The 13,164-nt window shown below is 48.1% G+C and overlaps 1 protein-coding gene and 1 long non-coding RNA gene across 2 annotated transcripts in view; both read left to right on the forward strand.

Moving 5' to 3' along the window:
- The first annotated feature begins 124 nt into the window (after positions 1-124).
- LOC136359982 (uncharacterized) lies at positions 125-2,351 on the forward strand. Its single transcript, XR_010743397.1, has 3 exons — positions 125-178; positions 1,575-1,672; positions 1,988-2,351. It is a non-coding gene; the product is annotated as an uncharacterized lncRNA (long non-coding RNA).
- A 1,308-nt stretch (positions 2,352-3,659) lies between these two features.
- GRSF1 (G-rich RNA sequence binding factor 1) overlaps positions 3,660-13,164 on the forward strand; it is a 54,808-nt gene continuing 45,303 nt past the window's right edge. The window contains exons 1-9 of the mRNA XM_066318285.1: positions 3,660-3,815; positions 3,910-4,054; positions 4,718-4,873; positions 5,187-5,327; positions 6,222-6,351; positions 8,115-8,275; positions 8,401-8,528; positions 9,085-9,220; positions 9,432-9,515. Coding sequence (XP_066174382.1) covers positions 3,675-3,815; positions 3,910-4,054; positions 4,718-4,873; positions 5,187-5,327; positions 6,222-6,351; positions 8,115-8,275; positions 8,401-8,528; positions 9,085-9,220; positions 9,432-9,490 — 1,197 coding nt within the window. The 5' untranslated portion in view covers positions 3,660-3,674 and the 3' untranslated portion in view covers positions 9,491-9,515. The remainder of the gene's footprint in view (positions 3,816-3,909; positions 4,055-4,717; positions 4,874-5,186; positions 5,328-6,221; positions 6,352-8,114; positions 8,276-8,400; positions 8,529-9,084; positions 9,221-9,431; positions 9,516-13,164) is intronic.

A 13,164-nucleotide genomic window follows, 5' to 3' on the forward strand; every position in this document is an offset into this window, starting at 1 on the left:
TGTTCTTTATGGCAGAATTTGTAATTCCAAGGTATAATTTTCATGCAAAAATGTGGCTCTGTTTAGGTCACCAACAAGCCAGATTTTGGAGACGGCACAGGACAGGCAGCACGATCCCCAGGGATTTCCTCCTGCTGCAAGAGAAATTTGTCATCCCAAAAGCCTCACACTGCTGCAGGTAGGCCAGAGGAAAACCTGATGACTTTGAGATTTATCAGGCAAATTCAGCACATCAAAACAGGCTACAATTTCCCACAACACTAACTTTCCATACAGCACGTCAGGCGTTTCAGCTCCAACGCCTTAGGTGACCACACTGACAGTCATCTGCTTCCCTCACGCTTTTAAATGCTGAAACTGCATTTTCCACTCTCTGTCCTTCAGACTAAGTCAGAATGCCAGGTCTGTGCATTTCTAAGTAAATTAAAATTGCACTACTGTTTTTAGAACACCTTTAAAATCCAGTGTTTCACTGGGCAGCAATGGTGTAATCAAAAAGCATTTCACAACATTTGCCATTCTCCTTTTGGCTGTATTAGCCAAAGTGTGTAATTGGTCTTGGTGCACTTTGTAACAGATGCTGTTGGCCACGTAAATGAAACAGAAATACATCATTGATCCTTCTGGCACATTCCTGTTGGGACATGAACAATCTCCATTCCCTGTTCCTATCTGTACACTTCTACCCACAGAACGTTTTACTTTAGCAGCAAGTTAAAATTAAATGTTGGTTACTGCAGTAGGAAATACTTGGCCGGGAGAGACGCTTATGTAACGTGCAGGCTTTATGTCACACATTAATATCGGGCTGCTGGGATGGCTGAGGGTCACATGAAGGGCTCTCCTGAGCTGCCGGCGGCCCGAGGGGCTGGCAGGGAGCTGCAGCCTTACGTAAGGGCTGATCTGCTCTGCTGCACCAGGGCAGGCATGGCCCGCACTCCTGTGGCCTTGCCTCTGTCATCTCTGGAAGGGCCCTCTGGCTGGCAAAGTGCTTCGGTCCTGAGCTGAAGTTGTCAGCTTTTCAGCACAGCTCGGTAAACACAGAACATTCCAGCCAAAAGCAGCATAAAAAAAGAGATAGCAAAACTTAACATGTATATAGAATTGAGAATACAAAAAAGGGAAACGACATTTTGTTTTGAAAACTAAATGCACAGTGTATAAATAATTTTGGAGAATACCACAAGAGAACAGAACGTCAATTTTCCTTGATAGCAGATTACACAGAGGGATAAGAAATGTTTCCCAGTGTAAGATAAGCACTGTTTTTTGTATCACATCCCATGATTTTCTGATCATCATTTTTAGTCTGATTAGACTAAAGAACAGCTGGTATTGATTATTCTCAACAACTTGTTTAACATTATTTAAGAAAAAGGCATCCTCCCATGTAGATAAATTCTCCAAGGCAGATAAATTCTTGGGTCCATAGCAGTATGGAAGCACCTCCTGAGATTTGCTGTTTAAACAGAGGCAGATTCCCTCTCCTAAGCCATCTTCATTCTACAGCAGTTCTGTCGAGTGAGTAAATGCAAATTCTCTTGTCCTAGGATGACCTTTATATTCTACCATAGGTGCAGAGGCTCTGATTCATCATGTAACTAAGGAAGCTCTGAGATTCCATGGAAACTTCAGTACCAACAGTTCCCCAACAACACGGTGCCCTCTAAAGGTAACTCTCACAAACCTGACAAGCTGTCAGACAAGCAGCAGTGGATGTTTTTTCTCGTACTTGGGAAGCTAGCAAATCAAAGGAAAAATGGGTGGAAGACGTGCATCCCTTCCAGAGACTCTTCCTTGCACCCTGCTTGGGTCACAGGAGAATAATGCCCCTAACATTCCCTCGGTCCCCAAGATTTAGGGATCTGCTTATTCAGTTAAACTGAAAACACAAAAGCCAATCTAGATATAGGTAAGCGCTCAAGATGAATTCCTGTAGTTATCTTAATTTTTTTTTCTCCTATAACATTTGCTTGCTTGTTTAAAGAAGGTTTTGAAGAGAAACCTGGCAAGTAGGCTATGAAAGACTGGAATGTGAACCACTCGGGCACCAAGGTCAACATTCCTTTGAAAATGTGCACAATACGTGATTTACCTTGAAAACTCAAAGGGGTTGAGAGTGCTGTTGTCAAGAGGCTGTGCTATTCTCAAGGTTATAGTCTGTCATGTGAAAGTTTGTTACAAGGAGTAGTTTACAAAAGCATCAGCCAGCAACAAGAGGGTGACATAAAGTAGCTTGTTCACATTTTCAATATGGTGATAAGAAACATTCAAGGCTTCTGATAAATGAGTGCGTTGGCAGCACAACAAGATTAAAGACTTGTGCTGAAAACATCAAGATTGTATTTTGGGTTTGATAGTCTGCAGTGGCTTGAAATTGCAACTCTTGGTAATTCCCAGGCTACAGGTACAGGTGCTAGAAAAGAGGAGTGTTTTGGATGTCATGGCTCTCATTATTTTCCTGATGCTGGGGTCCTGCTTGGTCTGGCCCATTCTCCTCCTGAACAGCTACCCTGGATCTGAGCCTTCACAGCCCCTCCCTGGGTTCTTCCACTCTTGGGGTTTGGGATTTCGGCTTGCCTTTTCCTACGCATTTTATTTCATCCTAAAATTTTTTTTCTGGGTTCAGCACTACCTACCTTCCCCAGGTGTGCACTTAGGAGAAGCCAGCGCCAGGTCTTTCCCCCTTATCCCTTCTGGATGCAACAATGACAGCAGGACTGTCTTTCCAGACCACTTGGAAGGGGAATGTTCTTCATCAACCGGTTCAGCCAGTGCTGCCTCTGAGACCTTCGAGCAGAGATGGTAGTGAGGGGGAGAAAACCATCTCTCTTGGAAAATCAATCTCCAGGGAAGGGGTGTAAAAGGCTTGTCAGTGATGAAGCCCGACTTAAAACATTGTATTGCAAGAGGCCCTCTGTGTCTTGGGCTCATGCCCACAGCGTGGGCAGCACGGGAGGGGGGGACTCCTCCCCTCTGCCCTGCTCAGGTGAGACCCCACCTGGAATGCTGCATCCACCCCTGAGGTCCTCAGCACTGAAAGGACATTGAGCAGTTGGAGCAAGTCCAGAGGAGGCTACCAAGGTTATCAGAGGGAGGGAGCTGTGAAGAAAAGCTAGGAAAATTAGGATGTTTTCAGCCTGGAAAAGAAAAGCTTCAGGGTGATGCAACTGCAGCCTTCCAGTGCCTGAAGGGCGCCTGCAAGAAAGATGAAGACTACTTACAAGGGCCTGGAGTGACAGGACAAGGGGGAATGGCTTCACGCTGACAGAAGGCAGGGTTAGATGGGATACCGAAAAGAAATTCTTCCCTGGCACAGGCTGCCTAGAAAAACAGGCTGCCCCATCCCTGGAAGTGTTCATGTCCAGGATAGACGGGGCTTGGTGGAACCTGGTTTAGTTGTAGTTGTCTTTGCACATGGCAGGGGGTGGAACGGGATGATCTTTAAGTTCCGTTCCAACCCAGGCCATTCTAAGGCACAGCTCTGTGACAGGTAAAGCCAGCAGTGACAGCCGCGAAACCCCGCCCCGTCCAAGGGACCCGCAGCGCAGGAAGAGCAGCGGACACCCCCCCGAGCCCCAGGGCAGCCGACGGTGCCCGGGAAGCGCTTCCCGTGCAGTGCCTGCCGGGAAGGAAGGAAGGAAGGTCGCAGGGGCGGATCCGCGGTCCCCGGCATGGCCGTGGTCGCCGCCGCCCGCCGCGCTCTGTCTGCGCTGCTGCTGGGCCGGGGCCCGGCGCTGTGCCCCGTGCTGCGCCTGCCCCGGCTCGCCCCGGCCCCGGCCCCGCTCCGCGCCGCTCTCCGCGCTTTCAGCCAGGTACGGCCGCGCGAAAATGGCGGGCACCGACCCCGGCGGGAAACCGCGGCCTCCCGCTTCTCACCCGGGGGCTTTTCTTCTGTGTCCGTGACAGGTCACAGATGCTCCGTCCCACGAAGGTCGCCTGTCAGAGCAGGAGCCCGCCTCACCCAAGGCGGAAAGCGACACTGTCTACCTCGTCAGGGCACAAGGATTCCCGTTCTCGTGTACCGAGGAAGATGTCCTTACCTTCTTTGATAGTATGGGTGTTCATTTTCCTGCCTAACTGTTTTGCATGCTGGTATTGAGCCCATTAGTTCATGACTACTTAACAGAAGGAAAATTTAGAGATAGCCAGAGAAAGATGAGGTCTTATTTTTTGCTGCAAAATTATTCACAACTGACACACGTAGACGGAATGATCAACATCTAGACTGCTGGATGCTGATTAGAAGTTAATCTTTATGCTCTGTTAAATTTAATTGGACAAGTTTTTCCCTTCTTAATCAGTGTCTCCACAGCAAAGGCAATCCAATTCAAAGTGATGCTCTTGCCATTATGGCTGGGCCAGACTCCCTTCTTTTTAAGAAACTGAAGTTTTTACTAGTTAGTTTAGACTGCAGTGTTGTTTTCTGATCCTAATTCATAGCTTTTACATACCTTTGTAGGGCTCATTCTCCCTACTGTCATACGATGCTGCATTCTCCCAGGGGCCAGATGCAAGTTTTTTAATTATTTGCTACTTACTTACAAACTAAGCAAGTCAGTTTGAAGTTAGACTTCATGTTAGAAATGCAAGAAAATCTACCCTTTGTTCTGCAGTGCTGAGGGGACGAGCCCTGAGCACTCTAGTCAGGACATAGAGATCCCAGTGTCTGATGCAGTCCTGTATGTTCCTGTGTTGTGTGTCCCTTGGTTTCCAGGATGTAGAATTCGAAATGGTGAGAACGGGATACACTTCCTCTTAAACAGGGATGGAAGGCGCAGGGGGGATGCCTTGATTGAGCTGGAGTCCAAAGCAGATGTCCAGAGAGCCCTGGAAAAGCACCTGAGGTACATGGGCCCACGCTATGTGAAAGGTGGGTTTGGAACAGCAGAACTGCAAGTTACGTTGCAGTGAAACTCCCCAGAGAATGAGGGAAAGGGAATTTAACTCCTTGATTAGTGAAGAGGTGCAGGGGTGGAACTGAGCAGTAGATCAGCCAGCAGGGCACTGCTGGGCCAAAATGTCCTGGGCTGGCCAGGGAAAGCAGAGGGGCAGACAGAGCATGGGGTGGGGGAGGAAACAGAATGGAGCTTTGCAGGGGGCAAAAGCTGCCTTAGGAGAGTGCCTGCAGAGCGCTGCCTTCCAGTGCCATGTGGGGAAATGCTCCATGGCCATGTTCCTTGCAGTTTTTGAAGTCCATGACAGCGATGTGGAGGGCTTGCTTCAGAACCTGCAGGACGAGACACAGGCCATGAACGACGGAGTTGTGTTGCTCCGGGGCCTCCCCTTCACCTCCACCGAGGAGGACATTGCAGATTTCTTCTCAGGTAACTCAGCCTGTGCCACGCTCTTCCTTTACCAGGCATTCACTTCCTTAAGTTGATGCTGTTGTTCCTCAAGGGATGAGGCAAAGCACATGCAGCCTCAAACACCTTAAACACCACAAGGAGTTGCTGTTCCCCAGAAGTCACACAGGCTTTCTGAGCACCCTGGAGTTTCCCTGCCCCTCTCACTTTGTGCAGATCTAACCTAGGATCAGTACTTTCAGCGCTCAGATTTGGGGCCAGGGGAAGCAAAGGAAGTAGACCAGATGTTGTGATCTGCAGGTGGATTAGTACCAGTGCATAATTTGGCAAACTTGAGAAGGAAAATGGCTTGACTGATAGTTAAGTCCAGGTGAATGCAAATGTGGGTGTTCCCAGCTGTGACATCAGGATGGGTGGGTCACATATGCCACTTGAATCCTTGTCCCATGCTCAGTGCTGAGGCAGTCCAAGTCCTGGTTCCCCAAGATAACATTTTACAGCACAAAAACTGAAATTCACTGAATCTGACTTGAGTTTTAAAAAATGCCATAATTTCCATTATATGGAAAAAATTACCATAATAAGAGAAAAATTCAAGAACATTTGTGCTCTGGATCAACTTGTTGTCCAGCACTTGGATTCACTTACTTCAAGTCTCAAATTAATTCCTTTTTTAATTAAGTCTTCTGTGAAAACTGCCTTAAAGCGAAAAATTGGAGTTTAAAAAACTCCAGTTAGGCCAGCATGAGCAGTTGCTTCAGAACTATTTAGCTGCCCAGTTAGCTTGTCAAAAAAAACCCCAAAAAAACAAAAAAAAACCAAAAAAACAAAACAAAAAAAAAACCCCACGGCTTTCTGAGCTATAGCAGAAGTTTCTGTCACAATCAATGCCTTTTTCTCCCCTGCCATCTCTAGGTTTGAAAATAACAGACATAGCTTTCATTTACCGGGGAGACAGAAGAACAGGAGAAGCTTTCGTGCAGTTTGCAACTCCTGAAATGGTGGCTAAGGCCCTGCTACGGCACAAGGAATATATGGGAAATAGGTGGGTGCTTCCCTGAAGTTCAAGGGGTAGGTGAACATGGTGTGAAGCTCCTGTGGGACTTGGAGCTTCCTGCCTGGTGAAACAGCTCATCTCACACTCACAGTCCAATTAAGGGGGGCAGAGGCACCTGCAGCGCTCATAGTTTGGGGCACTTTGGGGCCTCTCAGAAAGTCTTTCCAGGTATTTTCAGGTATTCCTGAAGACATTCTCATCTCAATGAAAAGGGGTGACAGCTTCCAGAGTGGGGAACACTGGACAGACATTGATTGCCCGAGGCCTCAGTGCACAGGGATCCTGTGGCTCCTTCAGACGTGATCCTGCCTGATTTCTACCAGGTCCCTCCATGCTTTAGGCAATTCTGGCAGCTGTCCTCCTGCCCTTCAGCCCAGTGCCTGGCACAGCTGGCACTTCCTCTCAAGGAGTACTTGTTTGAAGCACGGCTGGTCTGGCTTGAGTCCATTCCCAGCAGGGACTGCTGGCCAGCACGCCATCTCCCAGCTCTTTGGTGACCATATGTCCCCTTTGAGAATTTTATTCCAGAGCACTGAGCCCACACACTTACCTCACAAGAGCCTCTTTCCTGTCAAACAGAAGCACAAGGCCACCTTTCCCCAGAGTCCATAGTATAATTTAGGTTAGAAAAGGCCTTTAAGATCATTGTGTTCAACTATTAACCTAAACACTGCGGAGCCCAGCCCCAAACCCTGTCTGTAAGCACCACAACTACACAGCTTTTAAATACCTCCAGAGCTGTGCTCAGAAAAGAAAACCCAACCAACCAAGACAGTTTTCCCTGCTAAGTTTTCTGACTTCAGTAATCTATAAAACTTTATCTGCACCCCACATAATAAAAGAATTTTCCAAACCTTACCTCTCCTCTTGCACACCAACCTCCTTCCTTTTATTTCCTTACTTCCTGTTTCCAGGCTGCATTTCCTTGGGTTTGTCAACCTCCCCACTCACAGTAAAGGCAAACAGTTGCTCCACAGGCAGAATTTGATTAATTAATTAATTAATTGAATTAGTAGGACTCCTCTCCCCTTGAGTAGGGCTTAATTCCAAATCTACTGTTCTTTTTTTTTTTTTTTTTGTCAGAGCATGAGCTGACCTGACTCGTCCATCTCGCTCAGATACCTCCATTTCCATGTGATTAGCCAAGAAATGGAGGGGTTTTCAGAACTGCTGGCAGCTTGCTCCCATTCTTTCTTCCTGGTTTTATCCAGAACTGGCCTCCAGCAGTCCCCAGTACTGAGTGGAGACTTGGGGCAGCTGTGCTGTCAGCTCTGTCAGCCTGTACACAGGGTTACTTCCCTTACCCTGGCTGCTCCCTTCAGGAAGGGTGGAAGGCCCCTCCCTTGGATGTCCATATTTCCTTTTCATCACACTGTTCCTTCAGTGCTCTGGAAATTGTCTGATTTAACAGGGCTAGTGAAATCCCATCAGTTTCATAGGCATATGGAAAATCTTAGGGCTTCACTGAAGTATTTCCTGTGACCCTGTGCATCTTGTTGGTCTGCCTGTTCTGGGGCCTGTTTTGGGGTTGGGTAGGGTGTTAGATTTACGGTTTGCAGAAGCACAGTGACAGGAAAACAGCCTCAAAGAGAACTGTGCCAGTGAAATGAATTAATTCTTCAGTGCCTTGGCCATAGCAGGGCTCTCACCTCCAGTACCTGAGCAGAGCCAAGGCGGGACATAGCTGGAAGGTGCTTTCTCCAAGCCCTGAGTGCCAGGTGTGCTATGTGCTCTTTCCCTTTGGGCTGCAGGTACATAGAAGTGTACGTGAGCAGAAAGCAGCAGATGCAAAGGCACAGGCCCTACAGCAAGCAGATGATGGCCTATTCCAAAGTGAGAAGAGATTATGAATCCATCTCTGAAGACAGGGGCAGGAGAGACACAGGAGGGTCCTATGCCAAAGAAGAAATCAGTGAGTCCCTCCCTGTCATGAGTGTTCCCCGAGGCCCCTTTGTGTCACCCCACATGCCCACAGTCATCATGTGATAGAGGGGGGCACTGCAAGCACAAGTGATGTTTTTTTCCTCCATTCCACAGAATTGTGCAGGAAAGGAACAGAAAGCTCCAGGAACATTTTAGAGTCTGAGAACACCTCATCAACACCACAGTGCTTTGTCCGCATGAGGGGTTTTTCTTCCCAAGCTAGTGCCCGGGACATAATAAACGTGAGTAACAGGCTACGGATGAAGTGTAGTTCTCTCAGTAGCCATGCAAACCCTCAGTTAATTGTTACAGCTGCAGGAATTGCGGGCTTTTAATTGGTGTCTGTTAGTTCTCAGTGCTGTGTGGCTTTAGAGAGCTGTGGCCTCAGGCACAACAGGGATCTGCTTTTCTCCATGAATAGGACTAAGTAAGGCTTGCTGGGATGTGTTAATATCCATCACTAAGCTTGAGGAGCCATAGAGAATCTAAAGCAAGATTCCAGAGTAGCTGACTGCACAGAAACTTTAACAGTGTACATGGAGCTGCACTGATGTGTACAGAACATGGGCACCGTGTGAGGATTTTTGTTCCTGGCAGGAGTTTCTATGCCAGGGGCTCACAGGGGGTGGGACAGGTGACTGGGGAGTGCCTCAGCTTCACCCAGATGGATCATGGAACCTTTTGCTGCTCAGGAGCTCAGACCTCCATGGGTTGGCAGGTTTTGGGAGTAAAAGCATTGAGTTTCTGGGGAATAGGTTGCATTGTTTCTTTCTCACCAAACTCTTTCCTGCTTTTCAGTTTTTTGCTCCACTGAGGCCCACAAGGATCTTGGTGGAATATAACTCCCATGGAGATGCCACAGGAGAGGCAGATGTATACTTCAAGAGCCATGAGGACGCAGTCGCAGCAATGGCCAAGGAGGGGTCACAGATGGGTAAGTCAGAAAAAAGAGAGAGGATCCTACAACCCTGGGACTGAGACTTCAGGGGGTTTGGCACAGTGGATCCAGCTACTGTTGCACCCTGTGCAGAGAGATCACTTAAGCGTAGCTTTCCAAGTTGTAATGTGCCATGGGCTTTGTAGAGAAAAAAACCAAACCACCATGCAAGTGTCTGACCTCAGCCCACCTATCTTCCATTTCCCAGAACACTGTGCCATTGAGTTGTTCCTGAACGAACATCCAGAGAGAAGAGAGAACTGCTAGTGACAGTGGCACAGGCACAGGCTTGGTAAGCACATGCCATCTCTGTCCTTCCTGCTCTCTTTGTAGCTACATGTGCCCCAGGTTCACAATCCATGGTATTCCAACCAGCTCAAAGGGTAAAACACAGAGGGGCTGAAGGGAACCATCCACCACCCTGACACCGATGTCCAGCCTGGATCCCACAGCCTGCATTCCACAGCTGCCATTCCTGCAGCACAGAGGCAGCATGGAAAGCTCTGATGGGGTTATATTCCCTGGCATGGAGAGGAAGCATGGCTAAACAGTTCCCATAGATGTGGCTTCACAGTAATTGGTCTTTTGGATGGGCTGGGGTTTGGTGTGGCCATGAAAGATGGTGGACAGCTTGTTCCATGAATTCCCCTCAGAAAGTGGAGAGTGGTGGTCACTGGTCCCCAAGCCCTGAACCCTGCAGGGAGGGCAGCCCACCTATCCTGGGTGTGTAATCAAGGCCAAGGATAAGTCCTTGGAGCAGGTTCAGGATGTGCAGCCTGACCTCTTACCTGCATCTCACACTTCCTTGGCAGCTCCCTTCTGTTGGTACCTGTGCTGGGGGAATTAAACACCCCCACCCCATGTACCTGTGCTGCAGCCCCACATAAGAGCATGTCCCACCTGGAGTCTGTGGTATTTTACCGCTGCCAAACGATACTATTCTAATAAAGGATTAACTGGGAATAAAATGCAGTGGGCATTGGAGAAAAAAAACAAAACACTAAGCCATAGCAGGAGGATCCTCTGGCAAAGAGCAGCATCCAGAGCTGCTCTGGACACTGAGGCCTCCGTGTCCCACAGCAACAGGAACACCACAAGGACATGGCAACATTCCCGTGACATCATAGCAGCAGCTCACCCAAAAACTGCCAGAAGGTTCTCCTGTGTCGCCAGTGAGCACAAAGAATCCTCAGAGGGCACAACCTATTGCTCAAAGGCTCCAAGAGAAACTCAGAAAACGCTGCAAACGAGGACACCTCACAGCCCAGCCTAAACACTGAGAAGGAGCAAAGAAGTGACCAAACCAAAGGAAACATGACCTTTGGTCACTGATGCTTCTGACTAAGACCAGCAAGGCTTGTTCCATTTGGGATCTTTGTTCTTCTAAAAACAAGCAAGGTTCTCTATTGTAAATGTACAGAAACTAGGAACTTGGGGAAAAGGTGGCTCAGAGTGCCAAAGCCTTGCGTGACTTCTTGGACATCTTGTGGGTGGGGGTGTCCAAGCCAGTGGACTCAAAAGAGGGGCCCCTGCCCTCCCGACTGACAGCTACCATCTCTCCTTCAGCCCCACAACCTCCTGGGAAGGGCCCTCATCCACACATTCCGTCACTAGCCACAGATCCTCGTTGACGAGGTCATCCAGTGTCACTGAGGCTGCAGCAGGGAGCATTCCTGGGACCTGGTAGAGCACTGTGGGTTTTCTGGGATCCTTTTGGTGTCTATGGCTGAGAGGAGTGAGGTGGATGGTATCAGGATGGTTCACAGCTCACCAGCCACACTCTAAGCAGTGCTTTCTCCTGCTGTGTAGGGATCGTGTGGTGACTGATATTGGGGAGCCCTCTGGGTTTGGCTTCTACAGAGCACACAGTGGGTCAGACCCTCAGCTGAGAGAAGGCGTAAGCCCAGCACAAGCATTGCTCTTTGAAGAGGGCGTTCTGTAGGGAGAAAGGAGAAGAAGAGACTTTCCTGTCTCCTGAGATTCCCCCTCCTCCTTCAGAAGACATACCCCAATCACTCAGTAGGAGAGTTCATATGATCACTTACATGCCAGGGAGCACAAGGCACTCAAAACTGAACCCTGCCAGAGCCCAGCCCTGCCTGCCCATTTTGAGGGTGTGGGGAAATGGAATTTCAGCAGGAGTTGACCCGCAATGAAACTTTGCCACTTGTGGGTTTCTCACAGCCTTGGAAGTTGTGTGAGATCTCTGTCCCCAGCACTGCCTCACCCTTCAAATGCACACTCGTGCCTGGGAGCAATTCAGCTTTCCTGCGGTGATGGCTGCTTCCTTTTCCAACAGGAGCTGTTGCCTTTTCCTGTGCTCTTAACTCCCTTCTAACTATAAAAAGCAGGTGAATAAAGTAAATTAACCTGCAGGAAGGAGACCAGAACCTTGGAAAAGGATGAAACACATCTGAATTACAAATGAAATCTATTTCCTTCATTTACTACTAATCTATTGTTACAAAAAAAACCCAAGTTTCTGAGCTGAAGCTGCTCACACCCTGCAAAGATTGTTCTCTTGCTGTATTATTTAAAGGGTGACCACAGCCTGTGGAGCAGCCCGGCTCTCTGCCCCTGTGCCTACAGGGCTGCAGCATTCTCAGCTCCCCCAGGAGCCACAGGAGGGCTGGCAGAAGGGCAGGCATCCTCAGAAGTGACAGCACCACTGCCCTGTTCTCCCTACTCTGCTCCTGCAGATGGCCAAATCCCCCCAGGCTGCATATTCCACAGCACAGCCACCATTTCCCTCAGGAGCAACCCACCCCCAGTTTGGCTCAGGATGGGGTGATGAGTCCTGTCCCAGGAAGAGATACCCAGGGCTGGGCTGCTGCCACTCCCTGCTCCAAGGGCCTCCTTGCAACCAAGCTCTGGGGTTGCTGAGGCTGCTCTGGGCTCTGCCAGGGCTCTGCTGGGCCTCAGCTCTCGGCCACTCTGGGTCTGCTGCCCATCACATTGCTCCAAACACCTGAATCACACCGGGAAAGAAGGGAAACTTGCAAGGGAGTTGGGGTTTAATAGAGCTTTTATTCAAAAAATCCTAACTAGCACAACAAAAAGCTGTCCTCAAGTTCTGCATCTCCTCTGCACCCACATGTCCTGTCTCTTCTATGCCAGCTCTTGTTCTCCAGTTGCTCCTCACAGGCCACGAGGAGCCAGCAAAGAACCTGTGCAGGCACCATGGACAGGTTTTAAATGCTAAGTTCAATTTATCTTCAACTAGTTTGCGACTGCTGTTAGGTGCACAAAAGGATGAAGCAGGCAGCAGGAGGTCAAGCAGGAAAGCCCTACTTTATTTTTCTGACTCCATATATATGCAATTTTCCAAACAGGCCAAGATTGGCTACACAGGTAGCCACCTCTTCGACCTCGTTGGTGAACATCACCATCAATCATCTTTCTCATCCCAGAGGAGAAGAATGTAAACAAAGATACAATTTCTAAAAACATACATAGTTTACTTGAAGCTGTGTGAGAGCAAAATGTGTACAGTGAAAAGCAGGCAAACTTGAGGCAACACACACTTCTGGTTAAATTACAGCTCCTGACTGTAAAACCCCTCATAAATCACAATTTTAATCAATTACTCCTCAAAATAAAAATATTGGTGAGACATAATGGCATTAACATTAAAAATTATATTCTTGCATATATAACACAGACCTTTATCAAACGCCAAAATGAATTGAAAATGTATTTGGTAATTGCTTCTACGTGTTCTGTAAAAACGGCAAATTACAAGACCCTACTGTTGCTAAAATATAATTTTAATGTATCCAGTTTCTAGAGTGTATATAGTACACTTCTTCTATATATAGAGAAGCTTTTCTAAGAGATACAGTGCTTACCAGTGAGGCAGAATGGGGAAATTCATTCCAACTTCTTGGAGAAAACTTTAAAACTCACAATAGTAAAGCTAAGTAGTGTTGGGTTACAAAAAA

This window comes from Sylvia atricapilla, chromosome 4, assembly GCF_009819655.1.
Source record: "Sylvia atricapilla isolate bSylAtr1 chromosome 4, bSylAtr1.pri, whole genome shotgun sequence".
NCBI classification, from domain to species: Eukaryota; Metazoa; Chordata; class Aves; order Passeriformes; family Sylviidae; genus Sylvia; species Sylvia atricapilla.